We start from the raw sequence: 13622 nt of genomic DNA on the forward strand, positions 1-13622 counted from the left end.
ATGTGTTCCATAATTAACTTAAGCCACCCCAACAGGCCTGGAGGGTTCTCAGACACCCTACTCATCAAAATATTCTTCCGCACATAGTAAGTGAGGATGTTAAATAATTTTTTCCCATGTGAGTCTAAGGAAGATAAATTCAGCAAGTCCAAGAGTCTACCTTAATTTCGGTCCCCAAGACCACAGTGCTCTCGTAGCAACAAAGCTTGTGGCATGACCACAAACAATGAGTGAGGGTTCTTATGCTTATTTAGCACTTGGGGCACATTGGAGATGCTCCCTTTTTCAATTTCGCAAGACAATTTGGGGCCAAATGAAGAACCTTCAACTGCATGGCGTGTGTTCTGTTACAGATAGAGATCTTTCACGCGTTCTCCCAAATGTCCTCCCATGTCTCTGAAGGGTCTCCACTCCCAACTATTGCTCCCAAACCTCACATAGTTGCTCAATGTTGTTCCAGGCGCCATCCCCCAGTAGGTGGTAGAGAGTACTAACCAAGAGAGTGTTTGCAGCACAAAGCACTCTCCTCTCTGTGTCAGACCTATAAAGGGTTGGTCAAAAGCATAGTCTTTATTTGGATGAAGTCCCGAACCTGAAATTAACTGGCAATCGGCTGGGCAATCCATACTTGCGGCTCATTTGGTCAAAGGTCATCATGACCTCCCCCTCAAACAGGTCTCCCAAACAGGAGACTCCCCTAGTTGCCTACCATTTGAATTCAGGGTCCATCATCCCTAGCTGGAAACCAGGCTTACCAACTACAGGGGTGAGAATGGAGGTTTTAGAAAAACTGCCCTCACTCTGTTGCATTGCTCTCCATGCTTTGACGGGATTCTGACAGTATTCTATGACTATCCTCATCTTATCCATAAACAATAGCCCAGTAAGGGGGCACTTTGCCTGGGAGGCCTCGATATCCATCCATATTGATCTCGGGTCCTCTCAGGCCCTGTCGCTCACGAAGGACAGTAGGGAGCTTAGTAGGTATCTCTTAATATCTGGGAAATCCAGTCCCTCTCCCTCCCTTCCCCCACACCGTTGGGGTAACTGCAATTTGGCAAGCTTAGAGAGGGACCACCTGTGACGCCAAATAAAAGAATTAAGCCAACCAGTGAGTCTCCGCGACGTTTGCCTGGGAGACATCAGGGGAAGTATTCACATGGGATATAACAGACAAGGAAGGACATTCATTTTGATAAGGACTATTCAACATAAGAGATTGGAAAGGCCTCCCATCTTTGCAGGTCTTAGCTAATCTTGTCAAGCAAATGAGCCAGGTTAGCCTTAAATAATTGATCAAAGGTGGGAGTAACAAAAATACCTAAGTAAAGAAAACCCCTCTGCGATCATTTAAAGGGGAATCGTAATTCACCTGTGATATCAGGTATTCCCTCAAGACCCCGCATGGGCATAACCTCTGACTTTGCAAAATTGAACTTATATCTACTATATTATTCTATCCTGAAAGAGAGCCAAATAAATTAATACATTGTATTAAATGGGATACAGAAACTGCCGGATTTGATAGGAAGAGGAGAACATCATCTGCATATAACGTAATCTGATGTGCCCTCGATGCCACTTCCAAGGCAGCTATGTTAGGGTCCTTACGGATAGCCTCTGCAAGCAGCTCAATCACCAATGTAAAAAGTAGTGGTGAAAAGGGACCACTTTGCCGACTGCCCCTACCAATACTGAAATTATTGGATCTTATACCATTGGTGAGAACCGCAGCCAGAGGGTCATTACACAGGACCCCCATCCATCTGACAAAGACCTCATCTAGACCAAATTGTTCCAGAGTATATAAAAAAAAGATATGGCCACGCTACCTGACTGAATTCTTCCTCTGCATGTAAAGAGATCACCAAACCCTGAACTGATTGGTGCTAACACACTTGGACCATATTAGACAATAGACAATAGGTGCAGGAGTAGGCCATTCAGCCCTTCGAGCCTGCACCGCCATTCAATATAATCATGGCTGATCATTCCTAATCAGTATCCTCTTCCTGCCTTATCTCCATAACCCTTGATTCCACTACCTTTGAGAGCTCTATCCAACTCCTTCTTAAATGAATCCAGAGAATGGGCCTCCACTGCCCTCTGGGGCAGAGCATTCCACACAGCCACCACTCTCTCAGTAAGCTTCTAATATTATTGGAGGACTTATGGCCCTTTATAAAAGGACCTCCTTAATAATACAAAGCAATACCTTCTCCAATTGCAATGAAAATGTCTTGGATAAAATGTTAAAGTCCAAATTTAATAGCGAAACAGGCCTATACGAAGCACAGGAAGGGCTGATGAAGGACTAATGCCCGAAATGTCGATTCTCCTGCTCCTCTGACACGACTTGACCCGCTGTGCTTTTCCAGTATCACACTCTTGACTATAAGAAGCACAGTCCCCCAGGGTCTTCCCTTTCTTGAGAATGAGAGAGATATTAGCCTATCTCAGGGATGGTGGGAGGCAGTCATGACTGCACGAATAGTTGTACATGTCCAGCATCGGCTCTGACAGGATATTGATAAATTCTTTGTAGCATTCACTTGGGAGACCATCAGGGCTGGGCGCTTTCCCACTTTGGAGCTATCTTACTGCCTCCTATATCACTTGCACTGTCAAAGGGACGTTAAGTAGTTCTGAAGTTTAAAAAAAAGACTCGATCATAGCCCACCTATCGTTGCAGCATTCTGACCGATATAACTCAGAGTAAGAACTCCGAAATGCCGCATTGATCCTTTTAGAGTCACACATAAGAATCCTAATCTAATTGATGTTACGGATTGGAGGATGCTCTTTATCCTGGCCAGATATGCCAGGTATTTGCCTGACCTATTGCCATGCTCAAACAGCCTTTGTTTCGTGAAGGAGAGTTCTCTCTTCACTGTCTGAGTGAACATGGAATTCAAAGTTACTAAAAACCAACAAACTAAACCAATTAAAGCATACAAAAAAAATTGATGGTAGACTCTTCCCCCTGCCCACAGGGGGCGCTTACACTACCCATTTACACCTCCATAGCTCCTTCTAGCTTGAGCCACGCCCCAAGCTCAAGCGAAGCATAAACAACCAAAATAGGAATTAAGGACAAAGAAATTTAAAGTAGGTACTTCACCCATCCCCAACCCTACACTGACTTCAATTATCACTGTAAAAAAGACCAACAACACTTTCTATAATAACGGAATAAAGAAAAAGGAGAAGTACATGAGGTAGAGAAAAAAATAAAAGGAAAAGAAAAGAGAACCATTATTGTCCACGTTCTTTGGATCATCTAATCTATTCCAAAGTGTCCACAAAGTTCTTTGCTTTTTCTGAGGAGTCAAATACATGCACGGATCATTCATGATTAAAGCGGAGCACTGCTGGGTACCTGATGGACTACTGAATATCCAGATTCCTCAGTCTGTTCTTCACCTCAAAGGACTTCCTCTTGCAGATCACAGCTGCTGAAAAGTCCTGAAAAAACAATCTTTGATCTTTTAATAACCAGGGCTTTTTGGATCCTTTCCTAGTGATCTGGAGGCTTCCATTATTTTTTGTTTGTCCCTTTAGGACTGGGTAGGGGTGCTGGTTGGAACCGGGCCTGAGCACCGCCACCCAGTGAGCTCTCTTAATCCGTACCAAGCCCGCGTCGGCTTCCCAGCCCTGAAATTGCGGTAGCCATTCTTCGGAAAAGCTGGCTGGCTGCTCGCCTCCCTCTCGCTCCAGCAGCCAGACCACCCGGGTGTTTTTTCTTCGACCTGGATTCTCAAGGTTATCGATCTGTTCGACTAAGGCACGTAACCTGCTTCGCCAGAGCCTGATACATCCCACCGAGGTCTCTGTCACAGTCCGCTGCTCGACCTCCTCCACTAGCTTCCTGAGACTCTGCAGCTCCTGCTCACATTCCTGCAGCATGGCCGCGAACAGTTGCAGCCTGGCATGACTCTCTTCAATCGATGCCTCCATCTTCCCCCAGAGTTTTGCGAACTCCGCAGCCAAGCCTTGTCGAGTAGGTGAGTCCATCAGGAGTTCGGGAGAGGCCACAACTGCAGGTGCGGGTATGTCTAATACTGCAGGGGAGTGTCCTGCCTGTTGCAATTTATTCTGTCCTTTGCCTCTAGTCATCTTCCCTGACTGAAAAAATTGGTATGTAACAACTTTACTAATATTAAACTATTGATTTTCTTCAAAATAGCTGAGTTGAGGAGGGTAAAAGCGCCACTTCGCCTGAGTCATGGAGCAAAGCTCAGCAAGGCAGACCTGTTAGATCGCTGCCATCTTGGATCCCCCCCCAACCACTGTGTTTTAATATTAATAAAGCAAATTGTTAAAACATTGTAAAGCTTTGGTTCGTCCTATCTCTGAATTATCTTAAAGAACGAGTTAGTAAAGCTTAATTCTTACCTCCAGTTCCTCAATTGTTGTATTTTCTTCATGAACTTTTAGGTCATTCTGTCCTTCCTCTTCACCATGTTCCTGACCAGCGACAATTTCGTTTAAGTACTGCTGGTCTATCTTATCCATAGCAGCTTTCAAGTCATTTCTCAAACCCTGTAGGAAGTCAGACAGAACAAAAGCATTAGAGTTGTTATGAAGGCTGGAATGGCTAATTAGAATTATTACATATTTGTTGGTTCATTTGTTGTTCGGATAGCTTTGCACATTATCATTCTCTTACATTAACCTTTCATCATGCAGAATAGTAATCACAAAACTACCTAAGGTGAGTAATATTTCAGGTTTTTTTAGCAAATTTATAGCAGTTGTAGCTATGTCTTTGTATGTTCTGGTTTCTTATACATATGGTTTTATTATGTGAAAGCTTCCGAAGTTATTTTAAGTAATGCAAGGCTAGGCATACAAGATCAGTCATGATCCTACTGAATGGCGGATGAGGTTTGAGGGGCCAGACGATCTACTCCTGTTCCTAATCCTGGTCATCTTATTATATGTTCTCAGAATCTGGTTTGAAAATACCAGATTAAAATATCAATATTAATAAAAGGAAACAATATTATTTATAATGATCCCAGCTGATAAAAAATACATTACAAATCAAATTCCAGAGTGAAACCGGACTTGACTGACCCTAAGTTTTACTTTTACCATTTGGTTACTGTGATGGTCAATCATTGAACCTATTCATAACAGGGTGCTAATGTACTTCAAAAATACAAGTTTACTAAATAAAAAAGAAATCAAGTCTCACGTACACTATGACAAGTAGGAAACATCTGATCAAAAACAGTAAAAAGAGTCAGTCTTTTTCTCAGCAATATACTCAAGAAACTCAACTCCAGTCCAGTGAAATATCACTCCTATCTTAACTCTGAATTTCTTACTCAACCGTTGAGATTGCAAAAATTTGCTTTCAGTGAATTTCTGCAGACCCACACACAGAGTCACAAACTAACTCAATGAATTCTCAAGAAATAACTCTGGGCTTTTCCCAGCTCATCATCTTCAACTCCTAAAACAGCATAAACAGACTTATTTGAAGCTCTGATAGTCTGGAAACTGCCAAAATTAAACCACACTTTATCTTTATCTCTCTCTCTCAACTGAACCTGCATGTGCCCCCTCTTCATTTGTCTCTTTCTGGGTTGCAAATCTTAAATTTGTAAACACTTCAGCAATCTTCTCGCCAGGTAGTTCCTGTGCACCATATATGAATATGCTACCACAATGTATATTCTTTCATGTAAAAGCAGCTCACAGAATTATGATAATGCAGTTGGAGGACCATTGCATCACCACTGGCTGTATTATCTAATGCCAATCTACTTTCTATTCCTCCATATTCCTGCACACCATTACAATCCAAAAACAAATCCAACACTCTCTTGAATGCCTCAATTGACTGTCTCCACTACACTTCCAGGCAATACACTGCATATCCTACTTACTGAATAAAAGTTTTTTCTGACATCATCCTTGCTTCATTTGCACGTCGTTTTAAATCTAGGTCTTATTGTTCTTGCTTGTGTTAATGCTAAGTTCAGGGATCATTCCTATGAAAAATGACAATGAAACATTACTCAAAAAAAGAATACCTTATTAATTTCAGGAGTTAAGATTTCTATTTTTCGAAGACGTTGAAAGGCTTCATAGTCTGTTTCACCAAACAATTGAATTGGTTCTCCTCTTTCACGTAGCCGTCGAATAACCTTGAAAGACAGCAAAATGGTTTCATTTGATCACAGGAATTCTGCACAGAAATATATTTGCAATAATAAGCCATTCTTTGATCAGCTTCTGAATGAGTGAAATGTTGTTTGAGCAAAAAGATGATTTCTGCAGTATTTATTTATCAAGCATTTCCTGAACAAAGGCAATCCAATACAAAACTGCAGGTTCCAACATAATTATGAAAAGTCAAAGTTATTTCCTGTCTAAAAACCAAGCATAAGCATGGTGTAGTATTTTTCCTTCTCTTTTGGGACTTCCCCTGAAATAAGTGAAGTAATGCTACTCTCTGGCAGATGTTGATGCACTTGAGCCAATTTTGAATGAAAATTAATTGTCATAGCACAACAGCACCATCTATGGCAACTCCATCACAAGCACCATAAAGTTCGATAATTATACTCAATTTAAAATTTGACTTAGAAAATTTCTATAGCTCAGAATATGGTAGGTCAGGACATCACACCCTGTGGCCCTATTAGTTTATTCTTATACACATCAATTCAAAAACATTTTGTCAATGTTTTCTCAAGTGCAAACTGATAACTGGACAGAGGTATACAAAGCATTTGGGACCTTGCTGAATGATAAGATTGATGTTTTACCCTTAACCAATTACATTTAATGATCGAGAAATAAACAAATGAAGGACTAAGAGGGAGGGTGATTTGAATAGCTGAATTTAAAGTTATATCAGGTACAGATTGAGAGAAATGGGGAGGGGGGGGGGGGTGCGGAAATAAAGGAAAAGTAAGACTTCCTAAAGAAAATTAGACCTTTAAATGTTTCCACAAAGGAATTACAACATATAGGAATAAGAATACAGACTTCTGATTTTTCACTTTCTGGGCCAGAGAGATTAATTGGCAGCGACTCAATTTTATGCTGTCAAAGATACCTAGATCACTAATTATCAAATTTAACTTTTATCGGCAAGTATAACATGCGAGGGAGATAAAAATTCAGTAAATCTCAGGGATATTAAAAGCAAGATGCCACAATGCCACTTGCACAACGTCAATAGCAGAGCAGCACAAATTGTTCAGTAGCTTACAGTGGTTTATAATTCATGGGATTTCTCTTCCTTGCTACATGCATCCACCCAATTTGCATATTCATAATGATGTGCATTGCTCAGAAGTATTATTTCTAGAGGAATGTTGGCCCTGTATGTCTGTTCTAAAGTAAAGGAAAATAAACTTTGTAAAAATAATTTTACAGAAGGGCAGAGCACTTGGCCAACATCTTTTAGCACCCAACTGTGATGTTGCGCTTCCTGTAGCAATGCAGAGTGTTCAAGCCACTGGGCAACTATAACTCAAAGTTGCTAAAGAAAAGAATGATAAGTAGTAAAAATTGCTAGAGCATATTCAATAGCAGCTAGCTTAAAATAGGGTTTCGCAGAGACCAGAATATAGACTATTCAGCTGCTTTCTTGCAAAGCATACCATATAGCAGACAAGCAGAAAACTAAAATCAAGAAAGCTTTCATAACCAGAACTTTTCTTTTATATATTGATGTTTTTGGTGTTCTGTTGAGGACTTAATTTGACAATATAGCATGGAAAATGAAATATTATCATGGAAACCAAATGTATCAAATTAACTACCAAAGATGCTGCCTCCAATTCTGACAGAATATTTGAATTGAAACAGTGTGGATTTTGATTAACTATGAAGGATCTGAAAATGTATTATTTCATAACTAATCTTGAATTTTGGCAGTTTCCAAAATTCAGTGTGAATCAAGACTTAATCTTACCTCTTGCCTGGAAAGGGTCATGGGTAACTTCTCTTCTGCAAGTTCGAGTTCAAGCACTGGATTTGAAGAGGCAGCATTTTCTTCAATTGGTTTTGTTTGCACCTGTACGTTAACCGTATTCGTCATTACATTTTAGTGCAAGAACTAACCTCTAAGTTACAGCATCACACAAGTAAAAGATCATAAAAATTATAAGTAACCTGTTTGCAACACATTTCCTGTTTGGTGAAACACTGGGGGAGATCAGCTTTCCCAAACATGATTAAACCAAAACCACCTAACATCTGCTATTTTTTGATTCCTACAAAAGACTAGAGTTTTAAAAATGGTAAACTTTGCCTTTTTCTGAAACAGACATAGTATACTTTTTGCATTGCTTATAGAGTTGTAGAGATGTACAGCACGGAAACAGACCCTTGGGTCCAACTCGACCAGTTATCCCAACCCAATCTCGTCCCACATGCCAGCACCCAGCCCATATCCCTCCAAACCCTTCCTTGTTGAATACTATTTTGTTCTTCCCATTATCTTCCCATTATTATAATTGAGCAACTTAAACATTGTAAGAGAGCCACATATTTTAATTTTTGGGACTTTGAACTGAAATGGAAATCACTCTTAGTTAACACCTAATTTGAATGTTTTAAACTTGCCCAAAGACGGCCACTCAAAACAATGTGGGAAAGTCTGAGGTTTTACACTTTGGTACAAAGAATAGAGGTGCAGAATATTTTCTAAAACAGAAAAAGACTTTGGAAATTTGAAGCACGAAAGGACTTGGCAGTCAGAATGCAGGACTCTCTTAAGGTTAACATGCAAGTTCTGGTGATAGTTAGGAAGAGAAATACAATGTTACCATTCATATCGAGAGGTTTAGATACAAGGGCAGAAATGTAATACTGAGGCTGTATAAGGTTCTGGTCAGACCACATTTAGAATGTACTGACTAAGGAATAATGTGCTGGTATTGGAGGGGGTCCAGAGGATGTTTACAAGTACAATCCAGGAATCAAGGACTTGTCATATGAGGAGTGGTTAAAGACTCTGGGTCTATACTTGGCAAAAGTTTAGAAGGATGGGGATGGGGGGGGGGGGGATATCTGTTTGAAACCTTCAGAATACGAAGAGGTCTGGATAGAGTGGATGTAGAAAAGAGAGACCAGGACCCAAGGGCACACCCTCAGAGTGAAGGCACGACCCTTCAGAACTGAGATAAGGAGGGATTTCTTCAGCCAAAGGGTGGTTAATCTGTGGAACTCACTGACAGAAAGCTGTGGAGGCCAAGTCATGGAGCGTATTTAACTCAGAGATAGATAAGTTCTTGATTGGTCAGGGGATCAAGAGTTATTGGGTGCAAGCAGGAAAATGGGGTTGAGAAACATATCAACCATGATTGAATGGTGGAACATACGCGATGGGCCGGATGGCCTAATTCTGTTCCTGTATCTTATGGCATTGTTACGTGACAAAAATTGTAGTCAAACAACTACTAGAAATGTCCTAAAGGAGCAGAAAGAGAATAGAATCCAAAGCTTGGAGTGTACACAGCTGAAGGTTCAATCACCAATGGAGCTGAACGAAGTGGGAGGTACACAAGAAGCCTGACTTAAACTGCAAATTCCAAATGCTTTGGATATTCCAAAATATCTGAAAGCCAATGGATTACTAATGAAGCACTTTTTTTAAAAAAAGGCCAATAGGGTTACTGCTTACTTTTAATCACAAATTTATATTCTGCATAGTACTGCTAGCAAGCATATGATTTTCATTCAACCCAGTTTCCTGCCTGGATGAATGTTGCTATCATTTGCAGAGTGTATTTCAAGGACAGATCAATGTCAACATGTAATACAGTTTGTAAGGAGAAAAGCTGACAATATGTCAAATGGGAAAGTTCAAATGAATGAGCTTGAATGTAATATTCTTATTTAATTTTAATTAAACCTCTCTAAATAACAGTATTTGGTAGAGGTTTACGCTTGAAACATTAGGAAAGTGTGCTTTATCAATGTTTAATTACAATAAAAGAATACAAAAGACGACAACTGTTTGAAGTGTTTTACTCTTTAGCCCCATCATTTTCAATGAGCCAACATGTTTATTTTTTCCTTAGAGAAATGCAAGTGTTACATAATTCAAACAGGTTATGAAAGGTAGGTTTCAACACAATGTTCAGATTATGCTGATCAAAAACATAAACCTGCATTTGATAAAAGATGATAATGTGTAAAAACTGGCCAGTGGTTAGTATGATTAGAAGGAGGTGCTAAGATACTTAGATGGAGGAGGGTGACAGTACATTCATGTGGAGCTTCAAAGTGAACACGGGCCACTTGTGATAAATGTGATGTTTCTGCACTGTACGCCAGTTAGCCTTTGCACCTGTCTCTAATGTTCTGGAACAATTTCCAAACCATTTCCCACAATAAATTAAAGCACATATGCTGATAAATATTCACAATATCCTTGTATTTCATGCTGTTTTTCTTTCAGTTCCATGCCTGGATCAACAATGCAAAACAGAATGTGACTTGCAGTAACACCATTAAAGCAGGCAAACAGCTACTTCTGCAATACCACAGCATTGGGTTTAAACTGTACTTTCTACCAACACTGCAGACACAAGATTCAGGCACAAGCTTTCCAAGTGCTTTCATGCATGTAAGAGTGTCAATGCTATTTTTTAAATTTCTGAGTAATCTACTCTTTTATTGGACTAGCACGAGAAGAAAAATGCAATACACGATACAATAACTTTATTAATGTTACCTACCAATTCTGTCAGTAGAAACTTACCACAGTAACTAACAGTTTTCTTACTTTTTAAGATCAACATAAATAGCTTAAAAATTACAGTTTAAACTCTTACCCTAATACAATTATTCAATCACAGAATTCATGTATTTAAAATCAATTTCTTCCTCTTTATTCCCCCTTTAAAAATTTTTATTCTACAAATAGAGAATTTAAAACCTGCCAATACCACTCTATAAACCAATCACAAATCTAGGCATAACTAGAAAATGATTCTCTTGCCAATTATTTTTCTCTTATCGAGTGAAATAAATGCCTATCCTTTTTCTGACATCAAGAAAATTACTGTTATAAGCTTGTCCTCTAACCTGATTTCCCACATATTCATAATGTGACAGCGCATTCAGTATACTGCCTCATTTCATAGTCTAGATTCCATAGTCCTCCAATCTAGACTTTGGTTTCCAGCATCTGCAGTCCTTGTTCTTACCCTGCCTCATTCCACACACAGCTTTTAAAGGAATAATTTAAGCTAGCTTTCCGTAATAAGAAATATGGTACTTTTCTACTCTAATTCAGAATCTATACAGTATTTCATCTGAAATCAGTCATACGTTAAATAAATGAGAAACAAGTAAAAAAATTATTCAAATGGATTATGAAACTTACTTGGCTTGATGACTGAAAAAGCACTTTATTAAATTAATCTTATTTAACTGAACAAGTCTAATAAAACAATGCCAAATTTTAAAAGCCAAGGCACAGGTTCACTACTTGCATTCTATTTGTTGTCATGCAGTCAGCTACATGGGTTGCTTAACAGCCCAAAACAAAAAGATAAAGTTTATTTTTGAACCCATACCTTTGGTGTTGGCTCCTCAGTTACAACCTATTGATACAAGTTTCACAGGAAAGATTTGACGTTAAATTCTCACAGATAAATCTCACTGGTGAAATGCATTTGGTTGCAACACTTTTAGAAAAGTCACATTTGTTCATTCACCTTTCATAACCTCAAACTAAAATAAGTACCTTGTAGCCACATCTTTCCAAATATGCCTCCTCTTCCTTCTTGGCGAGTTCACTACGTTTGAAGAACTTTTTTGATTCCTGAAAGAATACAAAAGTAAATTTCTCTGTATCTTATTCACCACATTCTGAAAGAAATATTGTGTTGTGAACAGCTTTACGCATCACCACAGTGGGAAGCTAAACAATAGTTTTTCAGATTCTCATCCCACAATAGCCACTACCATTGGAATGTGAATAGAGAGCTGTAAAATGCGGGTCATAAGAATGTGTCCCATTTGCTGAAAGGAGTTACACCATTGATTGTATAATATTGAGATGCAGGATGTCAAAATGGCCATGTTAACTCTATTTCAAGATCTGCCTCAGCTAAGAAAATGTGCCCAATGATCATTTTATGCCTACTGTTGCCAATAATCATAGTGCTTTTGCCATTCCTATGGACCTGCACAGTGGATAGACAATATCATGGTGCTGAAAGCTCTACTCTCATGTCATCATATCGTATTCCACCAGGAGAGGGAGGAATTAGGCTGTAGATCACCTGGTCTCTGCAACTGTTCCAACTGGACAGATTCAAACCTATGAATGATGTTTCCTCACCCCTCGATGAGGTCAGCATTCTCTCTACAAGATTGAACACTTCAAGCTGCTCCCATCAACACATTACACTCCAGGGTTAGGATCTATAGAACACCACATACAGACTATTAATTATAAGATATAAAGGAGTGTCAATTTAAAATCAAACATCGATAAAACAAAACATTCAGAGAAACTTCAAGACAAAAAGATAAGTCAACAAAGTAAACTAAAAGACAGGGAAACATACTCCTGTATGAAGTTTGCACCTTCAGGAGAGGGGGAAAGAGAGAATAACAATCCCAACAATTAAAGCTTGCGATCTTTCTTATATTTATCCAGAAGCTTCTCTCCAACGATCACGTATGTTGGTGGTAGAAATGTTGCTTAAGTTGGTGAATATAAATTATTCTCTTGCTTTTCTCCTCCCCCACCAACACAGATATAACACACACACCCCTCAAAGGCCCTCTCTCGCCTTCCCCAAGGACCACCCCGGAGGCCCTGTCCCACTCCTCACCCCCGGGGGGGCACTCCTCACCCCCGGAGGGGGGGGGGGCGCACTCCTCACCCCCCGGGCTCCCTCCCTTTCCCTCACCCCCGAGGGCTGGCTGTCCTCCAGGAGCCGCCGTTTTCTCTCGATCTCCGCCTTCAGTTGCTCCATCCTCGCGGCCGCCGCCACAACAATACGTCACGTCCGGGTCAGAGGGCGGAGCGCAGGAAGTGTCGCCATAGCAACGGCACGGCCTAGCCTTCCTCAGTTATCCCAACCCCCCCCCATAACCTTAACACAATTCACACTTTTAAATAATGTATTGCAAATATTGCAGAACTAGTTTTATATTACTCCAGTTCTGAAAAAAATCATAAAAATTGTTAACTCCATTTTCCTCTCCACAGAAGCTACAAGACACTAGGTTTCTCCAGCAATTTCTGTTTATATTTTATTGCCTTTTTATTGGTGGTGATGAGCTGCTTTCTTGAGCCACTGCAGTCCATTTGGTGGGCTGGAAGATATAATCTGCCTTTTCAATGGAATCAACTCTCTTTGGGCAGCTTGTAAGGTTCAATTGCTCAGTGAGAATTAATTTGATTCCACCCTCGGGTGACTGTCTGTGTGGAGTTGGCACATTCTCCCCGTGTCCATGTGGGTTTCCTCCAGGTGCTCCGGTTTCCTCTCACATTCCATAGATGTGCAGGTGAGGGTGGATTTGCCATGTTGAGTTGCCCATGGTGTTCAGGGATGTGTAGGTTAGGTGCTGGTGAATGGCTTATGCTTGAAATATCAACTCACCTGCTCCTCAGATGCTGTGTTTTT

The 13622-nt window shown here is 40.1% G+C and overlaps 1 protein-coding gene across 5 annotated transcripts in view; it reads right to left on the reverse strand.

The window, feature by feature from the left end:
- The window catches only part of prpf18 (PRP18 pre-mRNA processing factor 18 homolog (yeast)), a 30219-nt gene extending 17226 nt beyond the window's left edge, over positions 1 to 12993 (reverse strand). The window contains exons 1-6 of one of the 5 annotated variants that reach the window (XM_043714178.2): positions 12903 to 12993; positions 11726 to 11803; positions 11556 to 11582; positions 7940 to 8041; positions 6045 to 6158; positions 4396 to 4542 (exon numbers count right to left, since the gene is read on the reverse strand). In XM_043714178.2, the coding sequence (XP_043570113.1) occupies positions 4396 to 4542; positions 6045 to 6158; positions 7940 to 8041; positions 11556 to 11582; positions 11726 to 11803; positions 12903 to 12968 (534 nt within the window). In that variant the 5' untranslated portion in view covers positions 12969 to 12993. The other 4 variants (XM_087999335.1, XM_043714179.2, XM_043714182.2 and 1 more) reach the window with 4 other exon arrangements.
- Between the last annotated feature and the right edge of the window lie 629 nt (positions 12994 to 13622).

Source organism: Chiloscyllium plagiosum, unplaced genomic scaffold, assembly GCF_037043375.1.
Source record: "Chiloscyllium plagiosum isolate Xiang-an unplaced genomic scaffold, Cpla_swu_hap1 HiC_scaffold_23, whole genome shotgun sequence".
Taxonomy (NCBI): Eukaryota; Metazoa; Chordata; class Chondrichthyes; order Orectolobiformes; family Hemiscylliidae; genus Chiloscyllium; species Chiloscyllium plagiosum.